At 36.7% G+C, this 12,980-nt stretch overlaps 1 protein-coding gene across 19 annotated transcripts in view; it reads left to right on the forward strand.

Annotated features, from left to right (window-relative positions):
* tnik.S (TRAF2 and NCK interacting kinase S homeolog) overlaps positions 1–12,980 on the forward strand; it is a 185,649-nt gene that overhangs the window by 93,811 nt on the left and 78,858 nt on the right. For all 19 annotated transcript variants that reach the window (XM_041564880.1, XM_041564884.1, XM_041564875.1 and 16 more), the window contains exon 3: positions 9,553–9,609. In XM_041564880.1, coding sequence (XP_041420814.1) covers positions 9,553–9,609 — 57 coding nt within the window. The remainder of the gene's footprint in view (positions 1–9,552; positions 9,610–12,980) is intronic.

Genomic DNA, 12,980 nt, shown 5'->3' on the forward strand with positions numbered 1-12,980 from the left:
ACTTATGAACAATGACCACCAAAATGTTCAGAGGAACCCTGGCAATCATATTTAGGGTGCTTTTTCTTAGTACGTAATGATACATGGGCGATATGGTGCTGGGAAGTTGAAGGTTTGAGGCAATTTTCAGATATTTCACCAAAACCGACAATTTTGGGAAAGCCTTGCGACTCAGTAGTTTGGAGCAGAAAGGCATGGGTACCCATTTTAGATTCAGTAGAATGTGTACTTTCCAAAAATATATGGGTTTGGGGGGTAAACATATATTTCTGTGTTTTTACCCCACAAAAAATGCAGTCAATGTGTTGATTTCTCAGTAGCTGAAGTAAAGTCCTGATCAATTTGGATGTGCTAACTTCATATTGGTGTCTCTAAATGCCAGATACTTTGGTAAACCTATGCATAATGGGTATCAAACTGTTCAGTGGACCCCTGGCAATCATATTTCAGGTGCTTTTTCTTGGTTCCTAATATAGTTTTTTGGGATATGCGGAGCAGCAAAATAAAACCTTTGAAATGATTTTTCAGAATTTTGAATTTTTTTTTGAAAAACCGCTATTTTCAGACAAGCTTTTATGTTTGGTAGTTGGGAGTAGAGAGACATAGTTACCCATTTTGTAATCGGCAGAATGTGTACTTTTCAAAAATGTATGGTTTTCTGGGGTAAACCTACGGTTTCAGGATTTTTTGCCTTGGAATCTAAAGCATGCTGTTTTCTGCCTTAGTGCTTTCAAAATTCGGTAATATACTGCCGGGAGTTTTTGCTGTACAGAAATCCTAAATCTCCCTAAAACTATACATATCTGGTATTGGCACGTTCGAGAGACATAAGGCTTTCCAAATCAGTTGGATTTTCATCCCTAAAATGAAATATTTTTCTGGTATAAATTGATATACGATGAAAAATGGTAATTTTTCATTTTTTTTTGGTATTTAGCACTATAAATTTTTTTGCACAGGTGGAAATACATGAAAACTCAGGCAGATTTAGAAAGCTCAGTTTCTACCGAAAAAAACAATGTATAGTTTTCCTAGGTAAACTATAGGTTTCCCCTCAGAAAATGCCCCTAAAGTGAGAGAGCACAAAATGTTTCAAAAACGGCTGGCATTTCGCGTAACCAAAATGTGAAATTCTGCTGGCACTTAAAGGGTTAAAGCTTGGTATTCATAAGTAGTATGTTTGTAAACAGCAGCAATAATAAACTGTATTTGTGGCAAGGAGATTGGTAAAATCAATCTGACTAAAAGCTGTGCCAGCAACACATGGGTAGGTAGCCTGGCCTCATCTGACATTGTGCCATGTGATTCCTCTGTTCCATTACATGATTAATAGCACTTAGGTACATCTGTGTAGTGAAATGATTTTTATGGCGTCGGGTATAATGCAATTCAATCTCAATGGTCACACATGAATGAATTTAATCAGAGTGCAAGCATTTATTTCAGATCCATCTTTTTCTCTGGTTATATCATCTATTAGTTTTTTCAGCTCAATTTATGTTATGCTAAAAGACTTATAATTTAATAGGTCAAGTAATTTTGTTGTGTATACGACTCTGTCTGGATTGAAAATCAGGAAAAATGTCAGCTGTTTTATTTAAATAGATTTAAGCTGCCCAGTAAGTATGTGTGTACCAATCTGTGACATGGCCCTGCAGCAATTACTGGTAGAATGCCCACAGGCTGTTCCCTGCAGATTATTGCTTTCACCAATTTATGCGGCCAAATATACCGGTAGCCTCCTTACCTCCACTCAGCTGCTCAAATTTAGCTTTTTCTTGTTCAAAGTCTTTTTGAACCACAGAAATCTGTGCTGTATTATTACATTATTCCAACAGAAGAGTTGACTTTCGTTTCCAAGTTTCATATTATTCAGCAAGATGTACATGCTTGACCTGGAATAGTATTATATGTGATTTTGTAGGATTTGCTGTGTTATTCATTGTGGGCCAAATCCAAGAATCTTCTCATACTACACTGTACTATATTTGCCCTAACCATGTTTTGGTGATTTTTTTAAAATCATGGCACAAATGCTAGCAGCAAACACAAGTAATGTTGATATTGTTATTAGGCTCACTGCTTTGTAAGATATCCTTATAGTTAAAAGCATCTTGCACAGCATCATCATTTTGGTTTATGTATAAATACAGGTCTAGGTTGAGATTCAAAAGGCAGTGGCATTTAAGTCCAATATAGCCCCCGCAGGCCCAATAAATGGTGACTGCCCATTGCAGACTCTACATGTTGCCAGTGTGGGCCTGACAAAATGATAATCACCACCTTAATTGCTTTTAGACTATGGGTAATGGCACCTGAATATGTTTGATTAAGACTATCCTGTCAGGTAGAATCTCAGTGATACAGTCCTTCCTGCTGGCAGCCACTTTAGTTGAGATGAAATCATTGCTTTTTGATACATTACATACCTCCCAATTGTCCCGCTTTGCGCGGGACAGTGCTGATTATGACAGCTCAACCTGCAGTCCCGGATTGTTATTGAAATGTCCAAACTTTCTCTTTGATCTCCTGCATTGAACAGCCAGAAAAAGATACAAAGTTTCTAAAACTTAATGGGCTTTAGGCAGAGCCCAGAATACTTGGCAGGGGCACTTAAATACTTTTGTAACAATGTAAGATAAGCAAACAAACAATTGTAACAATTTAAGATAAGCATGTCTCTTGGGGAAACTGTGACTTGCAGCTTAAAGACCAATTCATCTTCTTTAGCAAAACTGTAATAACTAGGGATGCACCGAATCCAGGATTCGGTTTGGGATCCGTCCAGGAATCCGAACCGCATCTGAATCCTAATTTGCAGATGCAAATTAGTCGCGTGACTTTTTGTCAAAAAACAAGGAAGTAAAAAGTGTTTTCCCTTTCTCACCCCTAATTTGCATATGCAAATTAGGATTTGGTTCAGTTTTTTTTGCCACTCTCCAAATCTTTTTTCCCTCTTTCTATTTCCCAAATGTTAGGAGGTATGACATTGACATCATGTGGGTATCAGTCGCCTGCAAAGGCATAAATAAAGAGTAAGCTGTTCTTTTCTTTTACTATGATATAGACAGCAGTATTCTAAGACAGTTTGCAATTGGTTTTCTTTTGTGTGTGTTTTTTTTTATGTATATTTATATATGTATGTTTTGTTCTGCTACTCAGTCTCTGAATTCTACTTCTCTCTAGCTGTTAGGGCTAATTTACCATAGAAACAAAGTAGTAGTTTGAAAGTCAGAATGAATAGTAGATTGATCTAAAGGGTAAACAATTAAAAATAAATAAGACTAATTAGCTTTTGGCTGTTGGTGGCAGCTGACCTGACAACAAGACAGCATTCCCTTGCAAAATAAGAAATATAATCACTCAAACCCCATAAAATCAATAACAAAGCCATTCACCTTTTTAATACAGGTAGGGAGTCCTTTATCCGGAAACCCATTATGCACAGTAAGGCCATCTACAATAGAGTCAATTTAAAGCAAATAATTATAATTTTTAACATTAACATTTTTAACAATTTCCTTTTTTTTTTAATAATAAAACTATACCTTATATATTAGGGTAACTATGTTGTATGAAGCCATATTGTTGGCAAGACAAGCCTGTTGGGTTTATTTAATGTTTTTACATCTTGAGCAAACCTAAGTTGCTATGATCCATTATCTGGAAAACCCCAGGTCCCAAGCAAACTGGTTAAGAGATCTTCTTCTTGTATTCACAACAGGAATGTTGTGATTTGTGTATAGGTGTATATTTTGTTTCTAAACTAATGTAATTGGTAAAACTAGAAGAGTTAGCTGTAAAGAAGCAAATCCAGATTTATAGGTTTGTAGGTGACCACTTCAGGTCTGTCAATGTCATAATCACAAAGTCAGTGCTGCCCGGACTGCAGGGCCTGCTTCCACTATAGCATTCACATTCGCTTGTGGAGTTGTGGACAGTCAGGAGCGGCTATGTGCACTTGGCCCTCCGAAAATGCTTCTGGCGGTGGAGCACAGTGCCCCATTATATGGATATTGATGTCAATGATCAAAATATTGCAAAACATATCATTGACATTAATATCCATATAATATGATTACATAAAAAATGGTCTTGAGCAGACTAGTTTGTATATGTTTGGGTACTTTCAGGGATTAAACATGATTATGTGCCAGCAGTTGTACAGAAGGGTATACACGTATCAAACACACTCATCACATGTTGGTATTTAATGGATTTGTTTGGACCAGACTGCAACATTGCAACCATAGCTCCTCAGGATAGTACATAGCAGCTTAGACAAGGCTATCGGAAAGCTTCAGCTGGATGAACTAGCAATATACTTACTATAAATTACTGGGTCCCCCAATAAATTTATTCCTCCCCCCATATTTTAGGCAGATTTTTAAATTAACTACTTATTAACCAATTCCAAACTGAAAACCTGATTGGGATCTGGGGTTTTCTGAATTAGGAAATAATACCTTGTATTTGATCCAAACTAAGATATAATTAATCCTTATTGGAAGCAAAACCAGACTATTGTATTTATTTAATGTTTAAATGATTTTCTAGTAAACTTAAGGTATGAAGATCCAAATTACAGAAAGATCCATTATCTGAAAAACCTCAGGTCCCGAGCATTCTGGATAACAGGTCCCATACCTGTACAGAACAATAGAGGATGGTGGCAAAGAGATAAAGCACATGCTTTCAGAATATGTTCGTTGCAGACATAAACCAATGCAGGGCAAGATCACACCACAATGATCCATTTAAATACCTTTTTATGTGAGCAGTAAAAGCTCTGCTTCATTTGGCTGGGGCCCCTCTGCAATCCCGCAACAGAAATACCTGCCGCGCTTCTGTATCAGTACACCGAGAAACTAACATTCTTATCATTTTTCTACCATTCCACAAAGTCCAATGCTTTGCAGCCATTAGATCTCAGCATAAAGGCAAGTGTCAAACTAGGAAGCAAACTGCTGATTTAGAAATCAAGTTCTGTCTATTGCTGATCATGTGTGCTTTCATAAGTTTTAATATTTGATACTGAAATTATTCAATGAAAGCAGTTCATAGGTTGGAATTGTTTTCCAGAAAAGGTGGCGACACTTATTCCCTTTCTGTTAGTACCAGTCAGGTGCGGAACCTGTCTTTCAAGTAGGGTATTTTTCCAAGGGTGAAAATAATAGGAAAGTGGAGCCTAACAGGTTGGTTGTTATTGTATCAGAATATATTACAGTAATGTTTGCACAGATAGGTCTAAAGCTGGTCATAGATGTAAAGATTTTTAAAAGATCCGATTGTCATCGTGAGACCACAATTAACTCGAAACGTTTGTACAAATTGTCCATCAACTAAAAAGACCATTTGACTGCATGGCCCTGCAAACATAGATAGATTGCACTGGGACCGATAAAGATTTTTAAACCTGGCCATTCAATTTTCTGACAGATGTCGGCTGAAAAATCGTAAGATGTACGATCGTTCCAATCCATCTAACTTCGCAATAATGTCGAAGGATTGGTTGGACTTCGCTAAAATCGGTCGTTCGGCAAGAAAAATCTTTGCGTCTATGGGGAGCTTAACACTTTTATCAACAGTGGTGGGAGGTCTCACGTAGCATGGGTTCCACACATCTACCCCAGTGTCTGATTTGGCCACCACCACTATATGGGTGCTCACATAGATCATAGGTTCTTCACTGTACATACCAAAGCTGTCATCAAGGGAAAAAGTATATGCATCCACAGTGTCATTGGTCAAATTGGTAGGTGGGCCTGAATCCAGCATTGTCCAGCAAGCCAATAAGGTCTGGGAGCAAGTACACTAAAAACAAAGTACAGGTATGAGACCTGTTATCTATATTGCTCGGGAACAGGGGTTTTCCAGATAACGGATTTTGATCTTCAGAGAAAAATAATGTAAACATTAAGTAAACCTAATATGCTGGTTTTGCTTTCAATAAAGATTAATTACTTAGTTTGGTTCAAGTACAATGTACTGTTTTATTATTACAGAGGAAAAGGAAATAATATTTAAAGGAAAACTATACCCCCCAAACAATGTAGGTCTCTATTAAAAGATACTGAGTAAAATAGCTCATGTGTAAAACCCTGCTTCATGTAAATGAACCATTATCATAATAATATAGTTTTTTAGTAGCATGTGCCATTGGGTAATCATAAATAGAAAATTGCCATTTTAAAAAATAAGGGCCGCCCCCTGAGATCGTAAGATTCACTGTGCACACATACAAACCACATGTAAGGTCACATGAGCCAATTAACAGACAGAGTTCTGCCTTTTGCTTCCTCACTTCTTCCTGTTACAGTTAGAGTTGTAGTATTTCTGGTCAGGTGATCTCTGAGGCAGCACAGATAGAGTCACGAAATGGTGGCTCAAGGCAAGAGATGTAAAAGGGCAATATTTATGTAAATATATATTCCAGTTTGGTAAGATTCGTTAATATGTCATTCAATTTGATATAAACTATCTGTTGCTTAAGTATTCATTTTGGGGGTATAGTTTTCCTTTAACATTTTTGTATTATTTGGATAAAATGTAGTCTTTTGGAGATGGCCTTTTTCATAATTTGAAGTATTCTTGGAAAAATGCTTTCCGGATAACGGATCCCATACCTGTGTATGTTTTCTGTTTTGCAAAAATTCACTGCTAAGTAATTATCTCATGTTCTGAAATGCCACAGCCTCATTGGTAAGATGGGCAGACATATGATTTGGGTTAAACAGATGGTAGATTGGAGCATGAGTACCTTTGAAACCCCTAGTCATATGTTTCATTTTTATTTACCCTGCTGAATGCTAAAATCTGATTGGTCTGGTTGATTTGTGGGACACTGTAGATGGGGACTGATTGTGTTTGTGTCACTTTTACATATGGGCCCTTAAAGGAAAGCTATACCCCCAAACCAACAAGGTGATAAAACCAAAATCTCGTTGTTGCTGACTTAAAGGAAAACTATACTCCCAAAATGAATACTTAAGCAACAGATGCATTAGTTTATATCAAATTAAGTGATATATTAAAGAATCTTATCAAACTGGAATATATATTTAAGTAAATGTTGCCCTTGTACATCTCTTGCCTTGAACCACCATTTCAGAATGGTCTCTGTGCTGCCTCAGAGATCACCTGACCAGAAATACTACAAACCTAACTGTAACAGGAAGAAGTGTGGAAGCAAAAGACACAACTCTAACTGTTAATTGGCTCGTGTGACCTACGGTAACAAGTATAGTTTGTTTGGTATGTTTGTGTGCACTGTGAATCATACGATCCCAGGGGGCGGCCCTTATTTTTTAAAATGGCAGTTTTCTATTTATGATTACCCAATGGCACATACCGCTAAAAAAGTATATTATTATGAAAATGGTTTATTTACATGAAGCAGGGGTTTACATATGAGCTGTTTTATGCAATATATTTTTATAGAGACCTATATTGTTTGAGGGGTATAGTTTTCCTTTCATGCAAGATTTTACCTTTATAAACTACTGCTAGGACCCAATATGGCTACTGTCATATAGGATTAGCAGAAAGCTGCTGGGTGTTAGGCTGCAGTGATGTTGATGCTTCTCGTCGGGCGCATTATTAGTGCTGAAACATTCATACACTGAAAGAATTAATGACAGAAACCATTGTAAACACTCGGAGAATGTCATATAGCTGAGCAGGCAGGAAAATGTCAGTTGTATCCATGACAACCATCGCATTACCCAATTATATTCTTACTTGAATTTTTTGGAAATTGGAAAGAGTTGAATGTGGAAAGAGTGTTGAGCAACAGAGCAGTTTGACTGTGAAATGTGTAGGGTTATTTGCCTTCTGCAAATTCTTTATGATGGTGAAGGTGCTAAAATATGCATTGAATATCATAACCACTGGAATAATGTAGACCGTAAAATATCAAGCCGAACTGTGGAAAAGAAAAAAAACGGAGATTAATACCATACCATTATTTTATAAAAAACTGCATAAAACCCATTTGTGGTGCCATGTGCTATAGGCTAAGTACACTGTTTATTTTTCATTCATTTTGTTGGCAAAATAAACCCATGAGCTCACAGTGGCTCTGCACTCTAGATTGGCAGCACTGCGGTTTCAAGTTCAGGTTTTGATGTTATTTGCAATGAGATTGTGTGTTTTCCCTGTGCTTGATAGCAGCACAAGATTGAGGTACAGTTATGTGATTGGTTATCTGAAAACCCATTTCCAGGAAGCTCTAAAATATTGCAGTGGCATTTCTTATCAAGGCCTATTTTAATAAAACAGTTTGCATTCTTTGCTTATCTTTCGCTCATACGTAAAGGAATTGTTCAGTGTAAAAATAAAAACTGGGCAAATAGGCTGTGCAAAATAAAAAATGTTTTCAATATAGTTAGTTAGCCAACAATGTAATGTATAAAGGCTGGAGTGACTGGATGTCTAACATAATATTTAGAAAACTACTTCCTGCTTTGCAGCTCTCTTGGTTTCCACTGATTGGTTACCAGGCAGTAACCAATTAGTGACTTGAGGGGGGGGGGGCATGGGACATAACTGTTTGCTTTTGAATCTGACCTGCATGCTGAGGATAAATTGCAAACTCACTGAACAGTTATGACCCATGTGACACTCCTTAAAGTAGCTAACAGTTCATTTAGAGAGCTGAAAACCGGAAGTAGTGTTCTGTTCGACATAAAGTCACTTCAGCCTTTAAAGATTACATTTTTGGCTTACTAACTGTATTAGAAATATTTTTTATTTATTTACCCAGTTTTTATTTTTACACTGAACTGTTTCTTTAATGGTAGAGCAGAGGTTAGCATTGCTGTCTTGCAGTTCTGGGATCCTAGCTTCTATTCCAACCATTGTTTGCGTGGGTTGCAATTGCACTCTGGTTTCTTCATGCACTCAAAAAGGTTAATTGACTCCTGCTAAAACTGACCCTCTTGGGCAGGGAGTGATAATGAAATGATTATAATGAAGATGATAATAATTACAACTAAGCTAAAATAATTCCATGTTAATGAAAAGGCAATCCTACTTTAAAAAAAGAAATACCTAGTACTCCTCATTACAAAAAGAACCCCCGTCTGGAAAACCCCAGCCCACATCCCAGTAATAGTTCTCAAAGTGATTATTCTATATCATTCTTAATGTATTATGACATTCAGGAGAAGGAACATAATTTTCCAAACCATTATAGGTTTTTTACCTTTTTAAATTGGCAGCATTGTTTTTTCCTGTGTGCAAGAGAAGTGACACATAAGGAGCTTAGTCATCTCTTCAGCACAGAAGTCTTGACTCATTGAACTATAAATCAGTTGTGCTGAATTTCATTTGAGTCCAGAAAAATAATCTAATTCCCTTAAGCCTCACACAGTCGAATGGATGTGTTTGCCATGCTATTGTGGTATTATACAATGGTAATGCTGTCACTGCACTGTGTGTCTTTATTCCGTATGGATCTTAGAAGTGCTTACAGTTATTATAAAATTATATATTCATCAGTGGCTTTTTAATCAAAACAAAACTTAACAACATGTTTCTGTGTGTTATCAGGGTCGCCATGTTAAAACCGGACAGCTTGCAGCTATTAAAGTCATGGATGTCACAGGGGTAATGTATATTTTTCTTCTTTGTTATATAACCATGTTGTTGTAGTTTTAAATAAAGTAGCTTTTTTAATTATAAGATCCAATATTAGAAATTGTGAGTCCCATACAAAACTATGTATCAAGTATCCGGCCACCAAAGCACGACACCAGAAGATATAAGGATCAAGCGTTTTATTGCATGCCAGTCCAAAAACCTCAGCACAGTCAGTTAGTAATGATGTAACTGTGTCAGGGTAGGCAGCAATCAATATAATAATAATTTACTGGGGGGTGAATAGACCCCAGTAGCACATAATGCAGAGCTCACCCAGCAACTTAGTGCAATGTTGTCACAGTGTGGCATGGGCATGAAGACTTTGGTTACTGCTTTGTTGTTACTAGCTCAAAGCGCATACTTTATCACTCTGTTATAGTTCTGGATTTGTTTAGTGTGGCAAATGAGTTCTCCCACAAAATTTCATTTAAATTGCTATTATATTGGACTCTCTTAAAGAAACAGTAACATCAAAGCATTTTTTAAGATTTTAAAAGGAACGACAATACAATATACTGTTGCCCTGCAGTGGTAAAACTGGTGTGTTTGCTTCAGAAACACTATAATTTATATAGTGTATGTATGTAGCTATGGGGCAGCCATTTAAGCACAGGATACACAATAGATAACAGATAAGTTCAGAAGAATCCCTTTGTATACTGTATCTGTTATCTGCTGTGTATCCTGTGCCTTTTCTGCTTTTTCAGCTTTAAATGGCTGCTCCCATGGTTAAACAGCAGCTGGTTTATATGAATTATTGTAGAGTTTCTGAAGCACATGATTTACCAGTGCACCACAACAGTACATTATATGTTCATTATTTTAAAATATTTAAATTGTTTTGGTGTTACTGTTTCTTTAACTCATAACAGGGTTACAGCTATCTGGTGTAACAGTCGCCGTGCTATAGTTCAGGGGTATTCAGGAGACCAAATAACAAGATATATAAAAATATTGATGCAGCAGTCACCCTGCTGTAGATCAAACAGAATCCAGAGCAGGAAGGTGCAAGATACACAATACTGCTTAATACTGGGCAAGGTGTGGAGTACAGTTAACCCTGCCAATTCTACAGCTGAAGCTTCTCAGTGGATGAGCCCTAAGGGCTTATTGCTTCAACTTATGTTCCTGGGGCATTTGTAAATGAGACCTAACACGTAAATAGATTTTCTTATCAAACTAAAAATACCATAAATATGAGGTATGTCACCTATGTCCATTCTTCCTTCATGAACTGGTGGCCTGCATGCCACAAAGAAAATGGTAATATCATGAGTTAATTTACAGCTGTATAATAGTTGCATAATAATGACTTGGCCCTCTGCAAACGTATAAACTTCAGTGAGTATTACATTTCAATTTTACAAATAAAAGCTTAAATGCAGAAATGACCTTTATTTCATTGCAGTCTGCCATTGAAAGATGCTTTGGGAGCTTTGTACACCATGCTGTCAATCTTTCTCCTTTTCATACCAATACATAAAGCGCTGCTCCATTTAAATTCATAAGAGCTTTTAAGCTGCTGGATATGTATTTTTTATTTACTGAAGGAACTGCCTCTTTGCTTCCCAGTCTGATCAGCTAACAAAGGGATGATACTTCAAGAAAGAATTTAACCCTCTGTCCCATGGATGTTTCCGGTCTGTTCATTATGACTGATTGCTGAGGTTGACTGTTGTACAGTTAAACAATATTCACCCCTGCACCCATTCTACAGCACCAGCACACACCACTAAAGCCATTCTGCACCTGCATTTAATAAATACCAACAGATGCAACAACGCCCACTAAACACCAACATATACATGTACACCTCCATTACTTCAATGATCACTCCTCCAGTTAACAGTTATTTCAACAGATCTTTTTTGCTCACTTTTGATTTTGATATTTTTTCTTTTTTTCCTTTTTTTTTCTTATGTTAGATTTGGAGATCCACATGGGGAGCCTCCAGATGAATTAGCACCTCGCATTATATTTTTAAGGGTGTGTGCCCTCTTCTCTAACTTTTTATCAAAGTTATCAAAGAGGTGAATTGTAGAGGTGAATTTTTTGTGTACTTCGACTAGGGAATGGTCCAAATTCGATTCGAATTTAAAAAAAAATCCGAACATTAGAATATCGAAATTTATCATGTGCTGTCTCTTTAAAAATTTGACTTCTATCATTCACCATCTAAAACCTGCCGAATTGCTGTTTTAGCCTATGGGGGACCTCCTAGAACCAATTTGGAGTCAATTGGTGGACTTTGAAAAATGGGGGGGAAACTTCTAATCGAATTTGATCGAATGAGCCATTCCTTCTATTCATACAATTCGAATTCGGCCACATACGGACCTATTCGACCAAGTTTTTTCAATTCGAAATTCGACTCTTGAAAAATATGCCCCCTAAATTAAGATCATCTTAATTGTGCAAAGAAATCTTGAGCATTGTGTTCATTAAAACCAAATTAAAAAGTTTCAAAAGAATGTTCTTGTCCCTTTTGGAAAGCAGAGATGATTGCATTTCTTGGTAATCATGTGAACAGAGATAAAGAGATGCAGGTTCATTTGTGTCCATTAGCTGCTCAGATCCTTAGGTCCCCTCTGTAGTTATGGGGCAGGGTGAAATTAAAAGTGTATACAACTTTGCCAATGTTCTACTGCAACAAAATATTGTATTTACTTTTGCTTGATATATCTTTATCTGTAAGTGTCTTGTCTGTTGATGTATACTTTTCATAATACGAATCACAGAAAATGGTATGTCTCATCGCTGATGAGTGTCAGTGTGATGTTTACGAAAAAAGCAGTGACAGATGCCAGAAAAGAATCCTCAGATGTTTATGGTAACTTGAAGCGTGTAGGTTATCTGTTGGCCACTACTTCAAAATTGTCTTGCCAAAAAGGTACTTGAACTTTTCTTTACAAAGCTGGCAATGATTGTTTTGCTAATACAAAGCATTTTATTTTAATTAGTAAACCAGCCTCACACAATATACATGGATTTTATGTGATTTGTCAGTTTGTAATTTAGAGATTCCAGCTACATGTGAAAGCTACAGTTACAAAAATTGCTAATATAACTACTTAGATTAGGGTCTTGATTTATCTGTGGCTGTGCTTCTGTGAATCAAAATCACTGCTGTGTCTTTAGTTATATATAGTCAGCTATATAAATGTGACAATAGAAAAGAACAAAGTCATTAAAATATATTATTATGCATGGAAACTACAATACATCCCATTATGGCAGCTTTAGCTTTCCTTTTCTTGGCCGCTGGGGATTAGGATCTTAAAAGTACGGCACCGGTGATTTATCATGTACGGCTTTTGTACAATATGTTTTTATGGTTA

This window comes from Xenopus laevis, chromosome 5S (assembly GCF_017654675.1).
Source record: "Xenopus laevis strain J_2021 chromosome 5S, Xenopus_laevis_v10.1, whole genome shotgun sequence".
Lineage (NCBI taxonomy): Eukaryota > Metazoa > Chordata > Amphibia > Anura > Pipidae > Xenopus > Xenopus laevis.